This window comes from Oryzias melastigma, linkage group LG23, assembly GCF_002922805.2.
Source record: "Oryzias melastigma strain HK-1 linkage group LG23, ASM292280v2, whole genome shotgun sequence".
In the NCBI taxonomy this organism is placed as follows: domain Eukaryota; kingdom Metazoa; phylum Chordata; class Actinopteri; order Beloniformes; family Adrianichthyidae; genus Oryzias; species Oryzias melastigma.
This window is the reverse complement of record NC_050534.1, coordinates 1489539-1511114: the sequence shown is the minus strand read 5'-3', so window position 1 is coordinate 1511114 and position 21576 is coordinate 1489539. Positions and strand designations below refer to the sequence as shown.

Genomic DNA, 21576 nt, shown 5'->3' with positions numbered 1-21576 from the left:
AGAAGAGCATTTATTTAGAAAAAAGTGTTTCCATTACAGTTTTGTGAAAAATGTCTGTTTCGTCGAAATTGTGGGGTTTCCATTAGTAGAATTTATTAGCGAAATTCCACATGGAGAAATTTCAGAGTTAATTGAAGATACAGATGTTTACATTTAAATATAAGTAATGACTTTATGTTGTGGCTGCACGGTGGCGCAAGTGGTTAGCGCTCTCGCCTCGCAGCGAGAAGGCCCCGGTTCGAATCCCGGCTGGGACCTTTCTGTGTGGAGTTTGCATGTTCTCCCTGTGCATGCGTGGGTTTTCACCGGGGACTCCGGCTTCCTCCCACCGTCCAAAAACATGCTTCGTAGGTTAATTGGTGACTCTAAATTGTCCCTAGGTGTGAATGTGAGAGTGTATGTGTGTGTGATTGAGGCCCTGAGACAGACTGGCGACCTGTCCAGGGTGTACCCCGCCTTCGCCCTTCAGTAGCCGGGATAGGCTCCAGCACCCCCCGACCCCGAAAGGGAAGCAGCGGTCAAGAAGATGGATGGATGGATGGACTTTATGTTGTAGTGTGACCTTTTTAAAGTTAAACCGCTGTTGTTATGTATGGTCTGCTCTAATGCTAGCGGACTGGCGATTATTGGTGACGTCATCGAACAAAAATCATGTCTGAAATATTAGACACTGTTTTTTCATCTCCCTCCGTTTGGAGGGCTAAATGAAGGGGGAGGGAGAAGGGAAGAATTCAGATCGGGCCTAAAAGGATTAATGGGATTCAAGTTTGGGTGAAACTGAGAAAATGTTTTTCACTTCCTGGAAGGTTTACAGGGCAGTTACATTAACTGAACATTAACATCAGTGGCATCACGCTGAGTCATCAGACTTATCAGCATCTTAATTCCATGTAAACAAAAAAAAAAACGTTTTAATCTCATTCAGACTGACTGCTTACAGCATTTCAAAAGAAAAAAATGTTTCTGTCTGTTAAAGAAATGTGTTTCTCTGTGCTCTCTTCTGTCTTTGTTGGTAGTTTGCTGACTGCACCCCCCTCCTGGACCCCCCAGCTGCTTCTGCTTTCATACGCACATCAGAGGATTCCACCGCGTACCTCTGAACTCTGACGCAGAAACATCAGAGGGGTTCTGCTGAGCGGCCCACATGTCCGTTTCCTCACAGAACCGCTTACAAAGTTAGAGAAAAACTAGTTTTTTTTTAGTCACAGTAAAATTATCACTGACATTTTTAGACTGTAGATTTTGTCCAAACTATTGCATAGAAATGTTGTCTATTTCAAACAACACTTAAAAAAAGACTAATTAAATATGTGTAAAACCTCTAAAACATGTCTTCCCTTTTAAGGCTAGACAAACGAAAACAGTTAGAGCCAGATAAGTTCATCAGTTCACCACACGGTGGCTTGTTCTGTAGGTGAGGCAGTCCTCTACTCTGTTTAACCCTTTAACACCTGAGGCGTCGCCTTAAACACTACATCTTTAACATACGGGAACTTTTCAACCAGTAACAAGATAATTCAAGCAGATTGTGAATGAGAAAAGCAGCTCGTCAAGCTACTTTTCACATTCACAATCTGCTGGAATTATCTTAACAGTTAAAAAAAAATACAGTAACTCAAAGAATATAAACAATGGAGCTCCGGTGTTAAAGACTGGGTTAGTGATTAGATCAGGGGTTCAAATCCCAGTTTCTTATGCTCCTCATATCGTCCTCCACTCCAATATTCAATCTCAAGAGTTTTGCAGAAGCTCGATGCTATTCACACATAAATACGTGCAATCAAGCACAAAAACTGACGGAAATACTAATTAATACGTGCAACCAAAATGCAGGTTATCATGACCGACCCCGCCCGCATTATGTGCAAAAGTCACTTCCTTAGTGGAAAGTATTGAATGCCAACAGTCACTCGTGGCTGCCAGCCCTTGGTTCACCTCTGTGGTTTGCCTTAAGGTCAAGGCGATCTCTAGAACAGGAGCTTTAATGTTTTTTCTGGTTGCACTGTTATTTATCCATAACTGTAGTTGGTCTGATGATATCTAAACAGTGGCTGTGCTGCAGAGGATGTCCCTTCAGAAGAAGCGTTGCTTCCACGTTGGCAGTCAGCAGCTGTCTTTCCAGACGCTCGCTTCAAACATATAGACGACAACAGACGCACAAAAGCAAAGCACTGTGCAAATTAAATAAAACTGCCAATAGAAATTCAGTTTGTGTTAAAATATTGCTGCTGTGAGTTTTCATCCCATTAGACCTTTGATGGAAAAAAATCCTTTTTTTTTTTTTAGTGTCTGTCATCACAGGATTCTCACAGAAAAACCGTGGAGGAAGTGGCATTCATGGACAGTGGCTTCCTGCCATCAGGTTAGGAAAACTTTGGTCTTCATCCCTGATGGTGACCCTAAACATTACACCCCCTTGGTGACTGTCCAGGACGATTCCTGAGCTGATGAAGGAACGGAGTCTGCTGCGTGACGCCTCACAGGTACGGCTCCCCAAACGTCCTTCGGACCTCCATGACGCCTGTGCTCGGGGGACGGTCACAGTTATGTGTCAGCTTCACCAGGTTTGGTGCGAGGCGATCATACGCCAACTTGTACTCCCGATCGAAGGCGTCTGAGAGGAGGAAGTGGAAGGGTAAAGGAGTCTCACTCACAGCTTTTCCTTCTTCAGAAAATCTCCAAAACAGTTTGTAATAAAAATGAAACTGTTGGTTCAGTGAACAAATTTACAGAATAACTTCAGCAAACATAATAAAACTAATAGTAATGTGTCTCACCGACATCAATGTTGTCTTTTCCCAGAGCCACCAGGGAGAGGAAGAGGATGTCTCTGTACAAACTCCTGAGGAGGAGGAGAGCCAGACGTGAGCATTCAGTGACTACATCTTCCTCACAGGTCATAAATATATGATCATCACCACAACAGGACATGGTGACATTTCAAATGATGGGGGGGTCCCCTGGGGTGATAATCCATCATGATGGTGACTGTATTACCACATCCCCCGCACAACAGCTCGGTTTTGGAGAACTTCTTAATGGTTTACAGCAGCAAAAAAGTTATGCTTAATCGTTCTAAGAACTTTCTGAAGAAAAACTCAACGATCACTTTTGGAACCAGGAAGAAAAGTCATAACTAAGGCAAAAGCTAAGCCTCCATCCAAGTGTTTTAGTCTCAGCAGCAGGTGGAGTTGAAACTATTGACTGTACACAGAGAACTGGACTGAGTGACTCCTCCCCCTGGTGCTCCAAAAAGAAAGTACATGCTGGTTTCAAGAAGCCACAGAGCTCCAGGAGATAACGTCACACAGGGTCGTCCTCCTCATTTTGGCAGCAATTGGCCCTGAGGAATTGAATCAGCTGACTGTCGCGGTGAAGCAGGCTAACCATGGTTATAACTGTGGCGCCCCAGATTGTACAAATAGATGATGAAAAAAGGAAGGTAGAATATTACCCCTGTATTTTTTAGAGACAGGAGGAATCCACAAATACCCCCCGGCAGAAGGATGTCTGTTACCGTTCCATCCATACTCACCCTCCAACGGTCAGGTTCTGTCTGTGCAGCGATTACTTCACATCAAGTATGCTACTGTATACAAAGCTTACTTACTTTCATTATATGCTATAATTCTGGTTTCTGATTGATGCTAGTGTAAAACCACAGTTCATTTCATGCAATTTGTGGAAATAATAATGTTGTGTTTAAGTTAGCAAGCGCTAATGCAGCAATCAAAATGTGGATCCTGAAATGTTGATTTATTTGGTGGGAAGAAGGAGTGATAATCCATAGAGTCCAGACTTTATTCTGTCTATTTTCAACTAGCTTCCATCTCCAGACATGAGAAAAATAAAAATGACAACCAGACATGTTAGTCAAGCTAATGTCAACAAACAACGCTCTGATCCCGCTGCTAGCATGCTAATGTTACGTTGCCAGGAGTATAACACTTAACTTCCAGTGATGATGCAGAAATTTCTTGATTGAAGATTCCACAGATGAATGTTCACTACAAACCCAGATTGAGTCCATCTGTAATCCTCCAGGATTTTGTAAACTTTAGAGTCCCCCGTGTAGGATGGGAAGTTTATTAGGTAGTTTTAAAATATTTTAAACAGCTTGGATTTTACCCAGCATGTGGCACAGCCTACTCACAACAGAGGACACACCCTGGACTTGGTCATCACCTATGTCCTGTCTGCTGGCGTGTCCTCTGTTGTTGACTTGACTGTGTCAGACCATTATTGTGTGTTTTTTAAGGTGACTGGTTTTATCCAGCAGGAGGCCTCAGTGAGAACTGTGACAAAACGATATACAACTCCTGAAGTGGCAGCAAATTTTATTGACATTTTAAACCAAACTCCTGCTCAGATTTTACCTGTGTCCTGCGATTCTCTGATAATTTTAACGACAGACTGAAGTCTGCAATCCATCCAGTAGCTCCATTAAAAACAAAAAGACTAAAAACAAATCCAAAGACACCTTGGAGAAATGGGGCTACTTTAAATCTAAAGAGAGTCTGCAGGCGAGCAGAGAGAAAGTTTAGGAAATCAAATTTAACATTTGATTATAACTTTTTTAAAGATCAACTTAAAACTTACAATGACGCCGCTAAACAAGCAAGGACTCTTTATTTTTCAAAACTCATCACAGACAATAAACACAACCCCCGGTTTCTTTTTAAGACTATTGATTTTTTATTGAACAAAGATTTTAATAAACCAATCATGCCTCACTCAGAAACTGCATGCGAGGACTTTTGCAAACCACTTCAGGAGTAAAGTCAATGGTATTAGATCTAACCTTCAACCGGTACATAGCACTAATGTTAGCAGGTCAGCGGCATTGTCTTTACTTGAGGAAACACTGGAGAGTTTTGTCCTGGTTGATGAGAAGACGCTTGGTTGAGTTTTTTCCCAAGCAAAAACTACAACCTGCCCTTTAGACCCCATCCCCACTTCTCTTTTAAAAACCTGTTATGGATTCTTTCAGTCAGAGATTTTAAACATAGTTAACACCTCTCTTCAGACGGGTGTCTTCCCCTCTGCCTGTAAGACGGCGGTGGTGAAGCCCCTTCTGAAGAAGAGTAACTTAGATCCAAATACTATGGATAATTATAGACCTGTATCCACCTTACCATTTTTAGATACAATTATTGAAAAAACAGTTTTTATTCAATTGCATGATTTTTTTAAATGTACATAATGTTTTAGAAAAATGTCAATCTGGCTTTAGGACAAACCACAGTACTGAGACGGCCCTTTTAAAGATTTTAACTGACCTAAGAAATAATTCTGACACGCAGCAACTTTCCATTCTGGTGCTACTTGATCTTCGATACGGTAGATCACCAGATTTTATTAGACAGACTTCGGAGTCGAGTTGGCCTCTCAGAAACTGTTCGTAAATGGTTCCTCTCTTATATCACAGATCGACATTTTTATGTACGTATGGATACATCCTCCTCAAGAATCCACAAAATAAGTTGTGGGGTTCCCCAAGGGTCAATTTTAGGCCCCATTCTTTTTAACTTGTACATGTTGCCTCTTGGGGATGTCATCATTGAGACACGGCGTTGACTTTCACAGCTACGCTGATGATACTCAGCTTCACATCGCCGTGTCTCCTGATGACCTTGAACCTATAAACATTCTTTTAAATTGTATTTTAGAAATAAAATCATGGATGGCAGAAAAGGTCTTACAGCTCAACCAGGACAAATCAGAAGTTTTAATCATCGGTCCTGAAGACAAGAGAGAGAAAATTTTACCCAAGCTCAATAATTTTAAAATTTCTCAATGTGTTGCATTGAAGCGGTGCCTGTTCTCTTTGGGGCGCTACCCCGTGCTGGGCAGGCGCTGCGGCGATGCCCCCCATGGTCAGTCTGGGTCTTGAATAAGGGGATTCTCGTAAAATCGTTTCTACACAGTAGTACCAAGCCAGATTATTCTCAGAGATCTGCAGCTTTTACTCTTTATTCACTTTTATTGACAAGGGTCAATGGGGGAACTTGGGGGAGAGAGGGATGTTCGTTTTGTGTCTTTGTGTAAATTTGTTTTTAAACCATCTGTGTTTTTTGTGTCTTTAATATGTATTTTATTTGCTTTTATGTTAAGCGCCTTGTGATTCGGCCAAAGAAAAGGCGCTATACAAATAAAGTTTGAAGTTTGAAGTTTAGTCATAAGTCTGGATAGCATAGATCTGGGATGTTTTTCTTCAGCGGAGATACCTTTAAAAAGCACGCCGGGAACATTATCGGGTCTTTTTATGTTTTTTAAATAATGCTCAATGTCATGTTACTTAAAGTGAGATGAAAACTCCAATGGCTTGAAAGTTTCAGCAGTGGCGTTCATGGCAGCGCTGTTCATAATGCTGCCATAATGGATGTCTGACTACAGGGAGTCCCGTGGGGTATATAGAGAAATAAGCTGGTGTTATTGGCCAGAATAACCATTCCTACTCTGATCCGTTTTTAATATGTTCTTGAAAGTTCACTTTTTTCATGATATTTTGTCTGTAAATCGAGTTATTCAAGTAATAAACTGACCAATCAGATTTCTCAATAAAAGTGGGAGGAGCAGGCTGACCCCATCTCCAACGCTGACAAATGTCATGTAGCCCACTTTCAAGTGGTAGGGGTGTGGCTTTCCAACAAGCTCACTCCTGATTGGCGAGAGTAGTTCCCATAGAAATGTTAAGTCAGACCAATTTGGACTAATCATTGCCTAGTAATGTTAACTCGTTCCAACATGGCAGCCACCGTTTCACAAAATAATGGCGACAGAGTGGACTTGATTGGGTTGGAGCTGGAAGTGAAGCATTTTCTATGGGTGAAGACACTCACAGAACGAGACACCATCAGAACTTCTAGAGTCTATCATCCTCTGTTCTAGGACTCGGTTCTTCAGCTGAGTTTGTCACACAGATGAACCCTTGTGATATCTTCACTGGTTTCTGTGGCAGACATAAACTCCTGTCCACCTTTGTCATGGGAGGGATCACACATAAATGTAAGGGTGGGGTCATCTGGACCCCATAGGAGAGCACAAGTTAAAGAAGCTACCACAGAGGGGTCCAGCCCCCCGTACTGGAGGCACAGGCAGTTCTGAAGATTAAAAAAAAATACATTTTTGATTTAGGGAGAAGGCCAACAGATGTGTCATTAAGACAAATGTTGGTTTATGTCATCCTAAAAGAACAGGCCGGAAAGATTTTGCTCAAACTGGTATTGAAATTTACATAGATGTATAACATACCATGGTCTGGTGAATACTCCATTCCAATTGGCTGCATAGTGCCCATTAAAAAATGATAATCTGTAGTGATAACGTTCAGATTCTGGTCAAACAACCTTAATGTTCTTTATAGAAGGAGAGGAGACGCGAGGAGGTGACACCAGAGGAACTGAACAATTTAGACTTTGCTTCTAAGAAACAATCTTTTGTTTCATCATCTGGACAAAAACAAGCATTAAGAGGTGAACCTTCCCTCTGAAATGATGCTGTTTAACCCATCCTAACGTTCAGCAGATACATCACTGAGGTTTGCACTGGCTTTCTAGTCATCACCATGACAACGCCTCAGATTGTGTGTCACTAGTCTGCTTTTTGCAATTTCAACCTAAAAAAGAACGAGGATGAAGTATTACTAATGCAGGATAATGCCCTTGGATGAGTGCATTATCAGAAATTAATAGACTTTGAGGAAGCAACTGTCCTCTGTGTCGTCCATTAATTTCTGATAAGGAACACCTCGTTAGGCGTTAACACACACACGTTATAACATATAATGCTATGTATCATACTGTTATTTGTATATTGCTATGACATCAATAATTTTCTGAAGATTTTTCCAGTATAGACCAACATAATGTTGACATTGCTGACCTTTGCCTCCTGACCCCGAGTGTCTGGTTGAGCAGCTGCAGCAGCTGAGCCATGGGCCGGCTGACGTCGTTCCTCTGGATGCTCCTCACCACGCTCTGCAGCACCTCCTCGCTGAACGCCTTCTCCTCCTCTGGGACCGGCCGTGTCACGGAGTAACCCACATCTGCCAGCGGCACACGTGAACACACAACAGCTGTTTCAGCCACAGGCGTGCAACCACAACCGCGGTCAGAACAAATCGAGTTCTCAGGATCTGCAGGGAAACTCTCCATATAGAAGAAGTTCTTACATTGCAGAAGAAAGATCCCATCAGACCTCAGTAAAAACCTGCTTAGTATAAACATTCAATATTACATTTTTGTCAGAGAAATAAAAGGTTTTTTAGATTTAAAGAAAAAAAATGAATCGAAGCAGAATAAACCAAGATGTTCTGGATAACAGAACCTGGATAACATGAAAACATTTAAAGTGAGAAACTTAAGGAGCTCATTTCAAAGGGGACGCTGTGGTGAGTCTCTGGTTAGGCAAGTTAGGAGAAAAAAATCAAATCTATTGGACTTAAACTATTTCAGGTCTGCGACACCATCAGCTTTAAAAGAGACATCAAAGTACCTTAAAGTACAGAGCGAGTTCAAAGAACACCAACATTAAAACAAAAGATCAAACTCTACTTGACTTTAGTTATTAATTACTATATTTAATGAATCAAATTTGACATAAGTCTGTCTTTTTGTTTTTATGTGTTTGTTTGCTTTTCTTATCATTGTATTTCAATATTTTTGTAAAGGTTTTAAAAAAATCAGTTTAATTTTTTTGTCTTGTATTGTCTACAATGTATCCTTGAAAAATACCAAATCAATCAATCAATCAATGTTTTCTATCATCAAAGGTTGCAGTGGGGTTTGTGACGGGTGTCACTGGTTGACTACTTGTAAACAAACATACACTTCTCCTTTGGAACAACAATCTCTGTGACTTTGGCCTAAAGTACTTATCTTTTAGTTTCAAAAGAAATTGTTTTAAACTTTGAAGCCTCTAAACTTCAGCTTTGGTCCTCATTGGTTGATAGAACAAGCAACTTTAAGAAACCTTTGGGAGTCAAGATACTAGATCTGCCTTTCTGCAATTTATTTTCCTAATTGTATTATTGACGATTCAATATTTATAGAAAATGTGAACACATTTGAGTGCAATATAATAGAACTGAATATGATAAGTACTTGTGTTTTTTCAGGCAGAACAAAACATTAAATAAATAACGGACTCCTAGAACAAACAGGAGCTAACGAGCGCCCTCTACAGTTTGAGCAGAGCTACTGTCTGCCTCACGTACACTAATGACACTATAAAGGTGCATTCACACCGAACGTGACTCGCGTGACAAATTAGCATGCCCCGCCCCTCTTTCGCATTGCGACAAATTTGCTGCTCTGTCAAAAAATGTGTTCCCGATGTGGGAGGAGCTACCAGCTAATGTTATTACAATGATCGCAGTAAGGACTGGTGTCTCACTTAGAATGTATGAAGACACAGATGATGTTGAGAAATAAATGAGGTTTATTTATTGTGAAGAGTTCTACCAAAACATCAGTAATCATGTCTCAATGTTTGAGTTTATATGATTATTATTAAAGATTTTCCAGCAACAGGATGACAGCCGCTTCCACTGTGTCTCTGTGTCTCTGTGTCTCTGTGGCTGAGCTTGAAGGCTCTCTATCTCGTGTTAACCTGAGGGGGAAAAATTATATTAGGAGACATTTTTCCCTTCTTTTCTTTAATGTCTGGATGAAGCCAGAGCCGGCAGTCTCTACACCCCGCAGCATCTCTCTGTCTGGCACATTGAGTGAGTGAGCTCCGCCACGGGAGAGAACGCCGACAATCTGTCCAGAGTGTTTTCCGCCTTCATCCCAAAGTATCCGGATAAGCTCTACAAACCTGCGGCCCCAACAAGTTAAGGAGAAAGATGAAAATTCAGGACACAAACGCTCGCTTTGGGTCAATATTCTACCCGATGATCGAGTCACTGAAAACGTCATGTACCCAAAGCTGAGTTCCTGAATAGCAGATGTGATGCAGCAACCTGTCAAACTTCAGATATTTAAATTCTGGTCAACCCGCCCAATTCACACCTCGTCGCATAAATCAGGCTGCTGCTAGACTTTCATGGCGTGATTTGAGCCCGTCGCTCAAATCACGCCATGAGACCTCAGACCGCATCATGTCGCGTCTTTTCCATTAATTTAACATTTTTGCATTTCTTTTATCACGGTTTCACATGTTCGCGGATTTTTTTCATGTCACTCTTCTGGTTCATTACAAAAACTCCATTAACTCAAGACGCTTGTATGAAATTTCTGAATCCGAAGGAGGTGCTGCAGTGCTGAGGTGTTTCTCTGCACATCAGAGCACTGCAGAGCCCTCTCTGGAGCGGGAACGGGCGGGGGAGCACCGTCCACGCTCCCCCGGAGGAGGGACCGTCCCTCTTCTCTCCATGCCCCTGCATGGAGAAATGGCATCAGCTGACTCAGAAGCAGCTGAAAAAAATCCTGATTTGTTGAAGAAGATAATCGTGGAGTATAATTATTATCCATGTTTATATTTTGAAGAAGATGTTTATTTTTTGAAGAAGGAGGAAGCGCACAGTCCTGATTTTAAGGGACACAGTGACACTTCTCATCAGCATCATAAAGTAGCCTACGCTGTCACTGCGTGGCTGCTGTACAGTCTTTAGTTCTGAAGAAAAAAAAAACAAAAAAAAAACTCTTTATGCTGAACAATACTCCAATGTTCTTCTCTAATAAATGTTTTACAAAATATGATCAGTTTTTGATGAGTATGGATCATCACTGTGTTGTACTTGAGTTTGACACACCTGATCTACAGAGCAGAACCCTCTGAAAAGATTCACAGAAACTTAAGGAATCTCTGTGCGTCAGGGACAAGCACCAAGAGTTTTAACCCTTTAATACCAAAGATGACACTGGAAATATGAAATAAAACACATTTTTAAGTTGTAGACTTACAGTAATTCAAAGGACGTGAACTCTGGAGCTAAAGCTACGGTGTTAAAGGGTTAATGAGTTGCACGACACATTACCTGTTGAGTCAGTCTGACTTGAAGTTAGCCCAGCCCCGTTGGTAAAGATTCAGCAGAGTAAAGTTTGTGACTCACTGTAAGTGTTCCAGAGGATGTAGAGAGGCCGGACAGGGTCCTGATGCAGCTTCAGGTTGTCCCACAGTATCTGGATCAACACATGTTTGCTGTCCTCTGACATCCAGTGATGAGGAATCTGACAAAACAACACCCAAACTCTGCTTCAGGGTTTACCTGTGTGTTCATACATTTACAGATAAATCCAGCAATCATTACTTTGAACACTGATGGCTCCTGAGGGCTAACGCTGCATGGAAACACTCAGCTCTGCTTGCTCAACTGCAGGCCTTTTCAGACTTTGGGGGCGGAGCTTCTGACACAGGTTAGGTTTAACCGTCACACCAGGCGGCACTACCATAACTCAGTTGGTTTGGTTGAATATGAGAAAAAAATAAATAAAATAAGGAGGAATACTCATTTTCTATGAATGACTACAGCAGAACCAGCATAAGCAAGTATTTCAGTGCATGCACCCATAAAAACAACCTAAATCTGTGAAGAACCAAAACTTTCACTAGAAAAGCCCAGATCACACAGTCACTCAATCACTTCTTGCTAAATCTAACTTGGAGTTCCTTATGTCGACTCAGCCTATCAGTACAGGCTGAAAATAAACTAGATCAGGGGTGTCAAACTCATTTTTTCAGGGGTCACATTCAACCCGTCTGATCTCCACTGGGCCGGACCAGTAACATAACAGCAATATAACCTTTGGTCAACTTGTTATCTGTAGATTTGTTTCTGGTTAGTTTTTTTATCAGTTGGAAAAATCCCTTAAACTTAATGGCCTAGTCACTTATCAATATTATTATTATTAAAGTTAGTATTATCTTATTTTGGTCATTGTGGTGTCACGCCTGATTTTCACACCGTTTTATAGCAACTTAACAGCAGTGAGGTTGGCGGGGAACCAAACTGCATCTTACCAAGACGTGGCCCGCGCTCGAAAAGAAATGCTGTTTATTTCTTGATCTCCTGTTACAAGGGTATTTCTTAAAAGGGTATTTCGCTTCCCCTAGTGGCAGAATAGCGCATTGTGGCCATTCCTGTAAATAACATAAATAGCCACAGGAATGGGTAAAAAACTTGCTTTTTTTTCAATATCTTTATATTATCTTTCTCTTTATGACTGGGTTAAATTCAACCATCTGGAGGGCCGGATACTTTTCTAGTGTTACACGCTGCCAAACTGCTTTTAGCGCTCAAGCTAATTGAGCGAATCCGGTCATTTTAAAAATAAAAGAAGGTATAATTAATGAGTTCTTCCGCAGCCCGGTGACAATTGATCCACGACACCGGTCCGCGGCCCGGTGATAGGGGACCACTGCTCTAGAAGACTATGGGTCTCCCTGTGCCTTGAAAATAGAGGGTGGCATCAGGCGTAAAAACTCTCTGCCAAACCACCTACTGTATGTGAATCAGTGAAAGATGTTTCACTATGGCGACCTCAGACAGGACACGCTTATTATTACAGATAAGTACTGTACTGGAAGTCTGCATATCATGAACGGATCACCACATTTTATTGTAGTAAAGAGCAGTAGAATATGGAGCCAGTTCTGAGTCTCACCTGGGAGTCCCTGTTGCAGTGCTCTGACGTAAGGACGAGACCCGGTAAGTTGCTGGGCAGGTCCAGCCGTCTGAAGTACCAGATCAGGTTCCAGTAGATGATGGGGTGGTGGTCCACCATGTCGGCCTCTGTGATGACCGGATCCCCTTCATTCTCCAGCAGGCTCTCCAGCTCCTTCCACAGGACCAGCGGGCTCAGGTAGGGGACCGTCACCGGCTCCGGGCTGTGGAGACTCCAGTCCACACTCAGCGGGTCCTTAGAGGAGGGGAAAAAAAGACCGTTCTCAACAAATTTCTCCTTTGAAAATGCAGTCACAGCATCAACATTATGTTTTTAAGCCTGATATCGTTTAATTGAATTAGATTGAATCTTTTTCATTTTTATAATTTTTTCATTTGGCCAACCTCCTTTGGACGGCTCCCCTCTGAACATGACATCAAGCTGTCACAGGGTAGGAAACCGCCCTGTGACAGCTTGATGTCATGTTCAGGGGGAGCCATGTGTTGTCGGATGGAGTCAATCCATCAATGCAGGAACAGTGAGAGTGTTTCAAGGGGTTTGGTTCACTTGGAGCCACAGAAGGAGCTGGAGGAGGGCTGGAACCATCCGGAATGTACCGTTGCTTCGTTCAGGCGGGTCGGCAGGCTGCCTGATGTTGGCAGGCGGGGGCTGAAATTGGATGCTTCCTCTAAAGGACCGAAGATGGTGACGCTCCGGGTCATGGGGGAAGAGAGCGCCCCCTGGTGCCGCCCAGTGGGGATGCTGATACCCTGAGCCCTGCCAGAAAGAGTCCTGGAAATAGACAGGATGACTGTGACAGAATGCAGACATTGATATGTAATTCATCCAGTCATTTAGTTCCATCAATGTCTCCTTCTTCTTTCACTTTCGACTTATCTCATTTTTTGGGGTCCCCACAGCGTAACAGCACCCACTGTTTCTCATCAGTGATTTGTCAGAGTTTTTACGCCGGATGCCCTTCCTGACACAACCCTGTACTTGAGGGGCACAGGGACCCAGTTAGGCAGCAGCATCAAGGGTCTTGCCTAAGGACCCAATCTGGGTGGGGATCAGTGGACAACCCTGGGAATCGAACCCAGGGCTCCTGCGTGTCAGCCCTTCACCTAGCCCACTGAGTCGTTTGGTGTCTGATCATCAGTTTTCAGCTTTTCATCACTCAAATCTTTGTAGATCAACTCATTTCTGCCCAAAATTTATTTTCTCAGCATGCAAATGTTGAGTTTTTAGCATAAATGGGGTGAAATGTTTCTTCAAAGGGCATTAAGAAAAAAAAATGTGATTTTTGTTTCTGTAAAGCACTTTTCATGCAGACGGCAACAAACGGTTTCTGATGTCTGTTCCTTCATGAAACTGTCTTCATCTGTCAACACCAAGGAGAGTGATTTGAGTTCAGCTGACGTGGATTTTGTCTTTCGGATCCAGGTGGTTGATCACTTCCTACACACCTGATAAAAGCTGGATTGAGTCAGAACCTGGTTTGTGAGAGGCGCTCTCACTCTTTGTCAGGACCAGGTGCTGCAGATCATCACAGCGCTCCTTTACAATGCAGATGAAGAGCGCGTGATTGCAGCTCCTACTTCAAAAGCATTGTTCAATCAAACTGAGGCAGCGTGGCGGGGATGACGGGAACAATCCCACAGTACAAACCCCTCCTCATTCTTCTCAGGCTAGCTTGAGTCAACTCTTCCCTGTCTGAGCCCTGAAGGTGACAGCAATTACTGCAGGTTCAAACTTCCTGTTTTTCCGGATGAGTTTCTATCAAACTAAAGTCCCCTTCTGGAACCAAGCCGACAGCTCGAACCTGAGGAAACTCTGTTCTGCTGTTCAGATGTTTTATTTTGTCCTGCAGCTGCTCTGCACTGAAGGACCAGATTCTTTTCACAATTCTTCTGTCTTACTGTGCCTGCGACGGAAAGTTTGACCCCCGACACAGGTTACATGGACCCGCAACTGTAGGATATATGTAAAGACAAATAGCAGACCAGAAGAGGCTAAAACTCTGTGCATCAAGAGTAATGACCAACTGGAAAAACTACGCTAAGTACCTTTCAAAGTTGAACCGAATGGTGTCGAAGATAACCATGATAGGATTAAAAATTGCTCATTTGAACATCTGTAGTTTAAACACAAAGTTGGAGAGTTAGATTTTGTGCTGCACGGAACCAATATTCAAATAATGGCTGTTGAAACATATCTAGATGACCCAATAGAGGACTCAGCTGTAGCCATAGGGGGATACAATATATTCAGAACTGACAGAAACAAATATGGTGGAGGCACTGCATTTTATATTCATTCATATTCGGGTCTAAACTAGAAAGGATCTTTGCATATCAAGCACTGAAGCTTTATGGCTTCAAGTAAACCATGTTAATATGCTGTTGTTACAGACCACTGATCTCAAACGCTGATAATCTGAAGGATATATGTATGATGATCCAGAAAGTCAGTGATTTAAATGGTGAAGGGTTTATTTTTTGACTGGTTTTCACATAAGTGTTCTCTGGAAAATTTCTGTCAGTTAATAAATGTACCAACAAGAGCGGGAATTAATCAAGGGGGACTAAGTACATCTACATGTATTGATTATATGTATACAATCAGTGCTGAAAAGTGTACTAATGTTTGGTCTGAACCAGTCAGCTTTAGTGATCACAATCTTGTGAATCTCCTAAAGTAGGGCCTAAAGTAATTCATAAAAGGATGTGTAAATCATTTGAGGAAAAAGACTTTGTTTGTGATATGGCAAGAGCGCAATGGGATGAAATGTTAAGTGAAATGCACGCAGAATCAGCTCTTGAGAGGTTTTGTAAATTATTCTCAACCATATGTGATAATCATGCGCCAATAAGGAAAGTAACTGTGAGATCTAGTAGAGCCCCTTGGTTGGATGATGATCTACAACAACTTATGAAGGGGGGAAAGGCTTAGATGGAGGAAACTGATTCGCTGTGGCGACCCCTGAAGGGAAAACCCGAAAGGAAAAGAAGAAGAAGAACTTATGAAGAGGAGAGATCAAAAGAAAAAAGCTGCAATAAAGTCTGGTAATACTGCAGACTGGGAAGCATATCGGTCTTTAAGAAATAAAGTAACAAAAATGAATAGACAAAAGAAAAAACAATATTATCAAACTAAATTTAAGCAATGTAGAAACAAAAGTAAACCTCTCTGGAGCACAATAAATAAACTTTAAGGTAGAGGCAAAGGGACTGAAAAGTCATTTATAGAAGTGGATGGTGCATTTATAACCAAACCTTCTGAAATAGCAAACTACTTTAACAATTACTATAAAAGTAAAGTGAGTTCAATTATTGATGAGATGCCCTTAGTGAGTGGTCAACTGTCAGAAAAAATCATTAAAAAGCAAATAATGAATAATAAATATTGCTGGTTTGCATTTTGAAAGTGTTAGAGAAGATGAAATTGAGAAATCACAAACATTTCAATAAGGAGAGAACTCAAAGAGCAACTGAGAAATTCATTGTGAAGTTATTTGTGAAGCATGAATAAGAGTCTTTTGGCGGTTGGGCTCTGGGCTGGAGAACTCTTGCTATCTGACGAACGCTTTGGGCCAAGTGAAAGAGGTCCCCTCAAGCAGAACTGCACAAGACGGAGAGGAAGCCGGAGCAACACTTGGACCAGGTTAGGAGACCCAGAGCCCAGACGCTGATGGTGGTAAGGCAGGACCGCGGTGATCGAAGAGCCAGGAGGAGAATGGGATGGAGGAGGGCCGGAGCAATGTCCGGAATGTGGAAGAAAACAAACTCTACTGTATTTAATGGCAGAAGTTTGATTGTGATTGGCTGTGAAGAAAGAGAGTACTTCAGCTATTGGCTCCCAATGCATACCAATGATGACGTGGAGAGTGAGCATGAACTCCTGCATGCATGAGGGAAATAATAATATCTTCCTTATTGAAATTGCACTAAGCTTCACTAATTGCGATAAACCTTGTGGAATCGATAATAAGACTTTTAAAGATTGCAGGTAAAGCAATAGTTAAGCCAGTATGCCATATATTTAACTTGTGCATTGATGAATGCTTGTATCCATATCTCTGGAAGATCTCAAAAGTTATTCCTTTGTAAAAAAAATACTGAAGAGCAAAACAGCAGACCCATAAGTATTTACCAGTTTGGGGTAAAATGATGGAAGGAGTGGCGTTTAAGCAGAAAATCAAAATTATATTAATGCAAACAATATTTATTTTGATTCCCATGCTTATAAAGAAGGCTTCTCTACCTGCACAGCTCTGACAGCTATAATTGATGACGGGCTTAGACAGATTGATGGGAAGCTGCTGGTAGGAACTGTGTTTTTGGATATTGTTGATCATACACTTTTATTAAAGAAGCTATCAAATTATGGTTTTAATGAATCAGCTGTTCATTTTATAAGCAGTTACTTGGCCAACAGAAAGCAATGTGTTGTATGTAACGGCTCCCTTTCCAATACTGTTACCCTTAACTGTGGAATTCCACAAGGATCTGTCTTGGCCCTTTGCTCTATAGTATTTTTGTAAATGAAATGTGTTATGCATTAAGTAAAGCGCAAATGACTGTATATGCTGATGACAAGACTACATCAGTTTCTTCTGTTAGCCTAAATCAAGTCAATGACGTGCTACAACAGGAGTTAATGTCAGTATCTGAGTGGGTTACGGAGAATAAGTTAAAGTTGAATGTCTTGAAGACCAAATGTATGTTGCTAGGCTCTAATTATTCTGTCAGAGAAAACCCAGAATTGCATATCTCATTACAGAATCCGTCAATTGAACAAGTGTTTGGAAGCTGTTTGGAATCACATTAGATCAAACAATGTCCTGGATGACTCATATTAATGACACAGTTAATCAAATGAGCAGGGATATATCATTAATCAGAAGTAATGCTCATTGTTTCCCACATGAAAAAAGAAAAATGGTTTTGTAGACTTTGGTCTTGTATCACTTAGAATTTTAGTCCTGCTATTTGTACAAATAAAAGTGACCTTGGAAAACTTCAAAAAGTACAGAATAGGGCTGCAAGTTTAGCTTTGGGTTGTCCTTTTAACACAGACTGGATGCATCAGTATCTTTCATGGATGAAACAGGCATGTAGTCTGATTTGATTTCTACATAAAATCTGGCCCCTGCACAAAGCCTTTGGTTTATTTTACAGCTGCTGCCCACCAATATGAGACATCATTTTAACACAAGAAAAGCTGCTGTTACTCTTACTCTCCCTTGACCACGAGCCAGTGCCCTCAAAAAACCTGTATATATAGGTCAACTACATACTGGAAAATGCTCTGATCAGAAATGGCAGGACCAAAATGCCGTCAAAGTTTTAAAGTTTATGTCAAGAAATTTGTAATTCATAATGTAATTTCACTGCACAAATAAGTAATTTCCTTTAGTTGTTTCTCTTATTCTTGGGTTTTATTTTGTTTTATTACATTTTAATGTACTGGTTTTAATGATGTATGTATTATGTAGGTTTTTATGATGTATACATTTTTGATGAGGTTATAATGATCAATGTATTTTTTAGATGTTGTGTATTAATGCATGTATTCTTTTAACGCGGACTCCAGGAAGAGTAATCTCACCTTTGGTTAAGACTAATGGGGATCCTTAAATAAATAAATAAAAAGTGACATTTTTTTCATATTTTTTCACAATATGAGGAAAAAATACTTTTGCTCAAGTGAACTTCACAAATTTCACACACACGAAACCACCATAAGTTTCTTAGCATAACCAAAGTATTGTCGACCTTTGACCTCGGAAAAGGCCACCATCTTGAATAAAAAAAAAAAAAAAAAAAAAAAAAATCAGCTTTAGTGCCTGTTACTAATTTAAACTTCTATTCTCCTAAGGATCTATCACAGGGTTTGGGAAAATTTGGTGGTCAAACTATGTCATGTGCTCAGATCAAAAGGTTCGCATCATGACCCCAAGAGTCTTATTGGCTCTACAGTGAATGTCGTTTATGTGGATCTGAAAGGTAAGTTTACTGTCCAGGGTAACAGCTAAAACTCTCACTGAGTCCTCATGTTGTAGGGGCTCATTATGGATAAAATATGTGCTCTTAATCAGTTTATTTTTTAGAGAGATAGTAAATGAACGGCAATTTGATGCATTTCACTTCAGGTGCCAGGCTGATGACCACTGCTCCAGATGTTTGATATCGGCTCGCAGGCTGTTGACATCAGATGGCATAGTTGTGTCAGGACGTACTCAGCCATGTCCTCCTCCGACCACCAGAGGGACCCCTCTCCTGAGTACTAACCATCTTCAGCACCTTCCTCACTACAAGTCCCACCAGCTAGCACTTCAGTGTGAAGTATTGATCGTGTTTTCCCGTCTGTCAGATCAGTTTTTCCAGTTTGATTCTCTGTGGTTTTTAACCTACGCCTTTTATTCACTTCTCTGGCACGCCTGTGTTTTGGACTTTTGACGCTGTTTTTGTCTTGCCTTTGCTCTGTCCAATTAAACTGTTTGTACATGGATCTAACGTCTCAGCCTATTGGTCACATTATGCAGAAGTACAATTTAACATCATCAGCATAGAGCAAACAGTTTGATACATGCAATGGGAGTTTGTTAATAAACAAAGCAAACAAAAGTGGTGAGAGCTGGCTGCCTTCAGGGTCCCGTTCCAAGAAGCAGGTTTTGTTGAAACTCTGAGTTCCTGAACTCTGAGTTAAGGAGAACTCTGAGTTTCTGGTTTCAGAAATGGAGGTAACTTAAACCTGCGAGAAAGGGTGAAACCAATCCCGTTCCAAGAAGCGGGTTAAGCTGAACTCAGAATCAATCACTATGGTAACTGAGTCTGTGAACGAAACCTGGTCGGTAGCAGGTTTTCTTCAGGAAACTTAGAGTTCTCTGCGGTCTCCGCCCCTTTTTAAAGTGAAAGATGTTCAAATATGAGTTCCTCATGAACATTTAGAGAACATTCACATTAGAGACGTCACGTTTTCACCACTCAGAAACGAAAATGACATGTTCATTCATAGAGGATCATGTAGAGAGGAGGCTGATTAATCCAGAGGAAATGTTATTTACGTCGGTAGAGGATTTGGAGGACACGAGTCGACTGACTGCAGTTTCCCAATTCATTTTTATTTGAGTGATAACGTTTTCCAGGGACTCTGTATTATACATTCATAATCTCATACATCATACACTCCACCCATCGTGGCTGTGCTCTGACATCCAGGCAGATGTTTTGGGTTGCATTATGTTTTTTTGCAAATGGTAGTTTTCTTTATTATAACCAAACTGTTCTGGATGAAAAGTATTGGATTTCTTATTGATCATGACTATACAAATCCCATATATCAACCACTGAAATTTTGAGGAAGAGTAGACTTTAAAATGTGCTTTTAATTTTTACTAAAAACAGTCATTCATGCAATAACGACGATTACTGGTTAAATTATTGACAGATCAAAAAGCATTCCTTACTTAACAAGTGACAGAATGACCTTCCTGATATTATTTAGTTCTTCTCCTGGACTGAAATGATTCAAATGTAGACGTACGCATTAACTCTGCAGATATTTTCTCTCTGTTTAGCTGCTGCAGATGTGTTGCTTTTCTTGATGAAAATGTGCTTGTAGGAACACATCAATTTCTGTCACCAGAAGTATGAAGCCCTAAAGGCGTTTGTTCCCGTTGCCATGGTGAATCATGCTGTCTTTGCTCCATTGATCAGGGCTTTTTATAGTCGCGACGCTAGCAGCTGATTCTGGTTCCAACAACTTCAAGTTGATTGATTCAACTCTTTTCAGCTGTTCTGAAACTGAGAACTCTGAGTTTGTAAAACTCTGAGACAGTTAACTCTTAGTGCGGGTTTGAACTCTGAATTTTTTAAACCTGCTACTTGAAACGAGCCCCTGGAGTATCAGAAGTTACTGATATCCAGTCTGAGGTGCTGCCATTCAAAACCAGCCTCTGGAGTCTGTCGGTTAAAAATGAGTGGGTCCAAACTAGTGCCCGGCCTTTACACGGTAGCCGTTTTCAAGTTTGTGAAGTAAAAGTCGGAGATCAACATTGTGAAAGGCAGAAGAGTAGTCTGTGTATATGCATCAAGTTGAGCTTTATTTGAAATCGCATCCCATGCAGCTTGCAGCGACGTCACCAGGTCACATGACTGGTGTGGTATGAATCCATGATGTCTATCAGATCAGACTGGGTGGACGTGGGCCAACATACACTCAATGTAAAATCAGTTGATTTTGTTGGGGAGAAAAGCGGCTTTTGCGTCGTTGGTCATGAGAGCTTCAGTGTTAAAGGGTGAACGTTGTTTGACCATAAACCTGATACATACTTGACAGGGTTAGTAAGGGGCGGCGGGTACCTGTCAGGGCCTCCCTGCAGTGGGGCTGCGGTGGGGGAGGGAGGGGAGACTGCGGTTTTGGGGCACGGCGTGGACGCGGTGGACGTCCCCGTGTCCAGACCTGTGGAGTACGAGGACGTCATGGCCTCGTCCACAGAGGGGCTGCCCTTCAAGAAAAGCCTGTGAAGGTAGAACAGAGTCATGTTCAAAGCAAAATGCTGGGATCAGATGATCAGAAACTTGAGAGAACTTCATCCTTGAAGCATCATCTGACCTGACCTCTGCCCTCCAGATGCTCCGTCACCACAGATAACATTTTATTTCAGACTAATTCGGCTTCCTTTGCACACTAATGTGCTGGATTGTGCCCTCTTGTGGTTACACTCTGTTAAGAATGGCCTAACAAACTATTGATGAAAAAAAACAATTTTCTAGATCAAAAAAACAACTAATGAAATATATTTGCATCACTAGCTGCATTTCCATGACACATTTGCGCAAAACTTCATCAAAATTCTAGGAATTTCGAAAAAAGACAGTTTCAGAATGACACCATTTTCCATTAAATCATCATTTTGCGATAAAGCACAAACCAACTCACGCGATAAGTCATTAAAAACACG

At 41.4% G+C, this 21576-nt stretch overlaps 1 protein-coding gene across 1 annotated transcript in view; it reads right to left on the bottom strand.

Moving 5' to 3' along the window:
• Positions 1-1966: 1966 nt before the first annotated feature.
• Positions 1967-21576, bottom strand: part of LOC112160245 (C-myc promoter-binding protein) — a gene marked incomplete at its 5' end in the record, with an annotated part of 47345 nt that continues 27735 nt past the window's right edge. The window contains 7 exon segments of the mRNA XM_024294652.1: positions 1967-2614; positions 2778-2842; positions 7885-8047; positions 11057-11174; positions 12609-12863; positions 13226-13400; positions 20975-21133. Of these exon segments, the coding sequence (XP_024150420.1) occupies positions 2478-2614; positions 2778-2842; positions 7885-8047; positions 11057-11174; positions 12609-12863; positions 13226-13400; positions 20975-21133 (1072 nt within the window).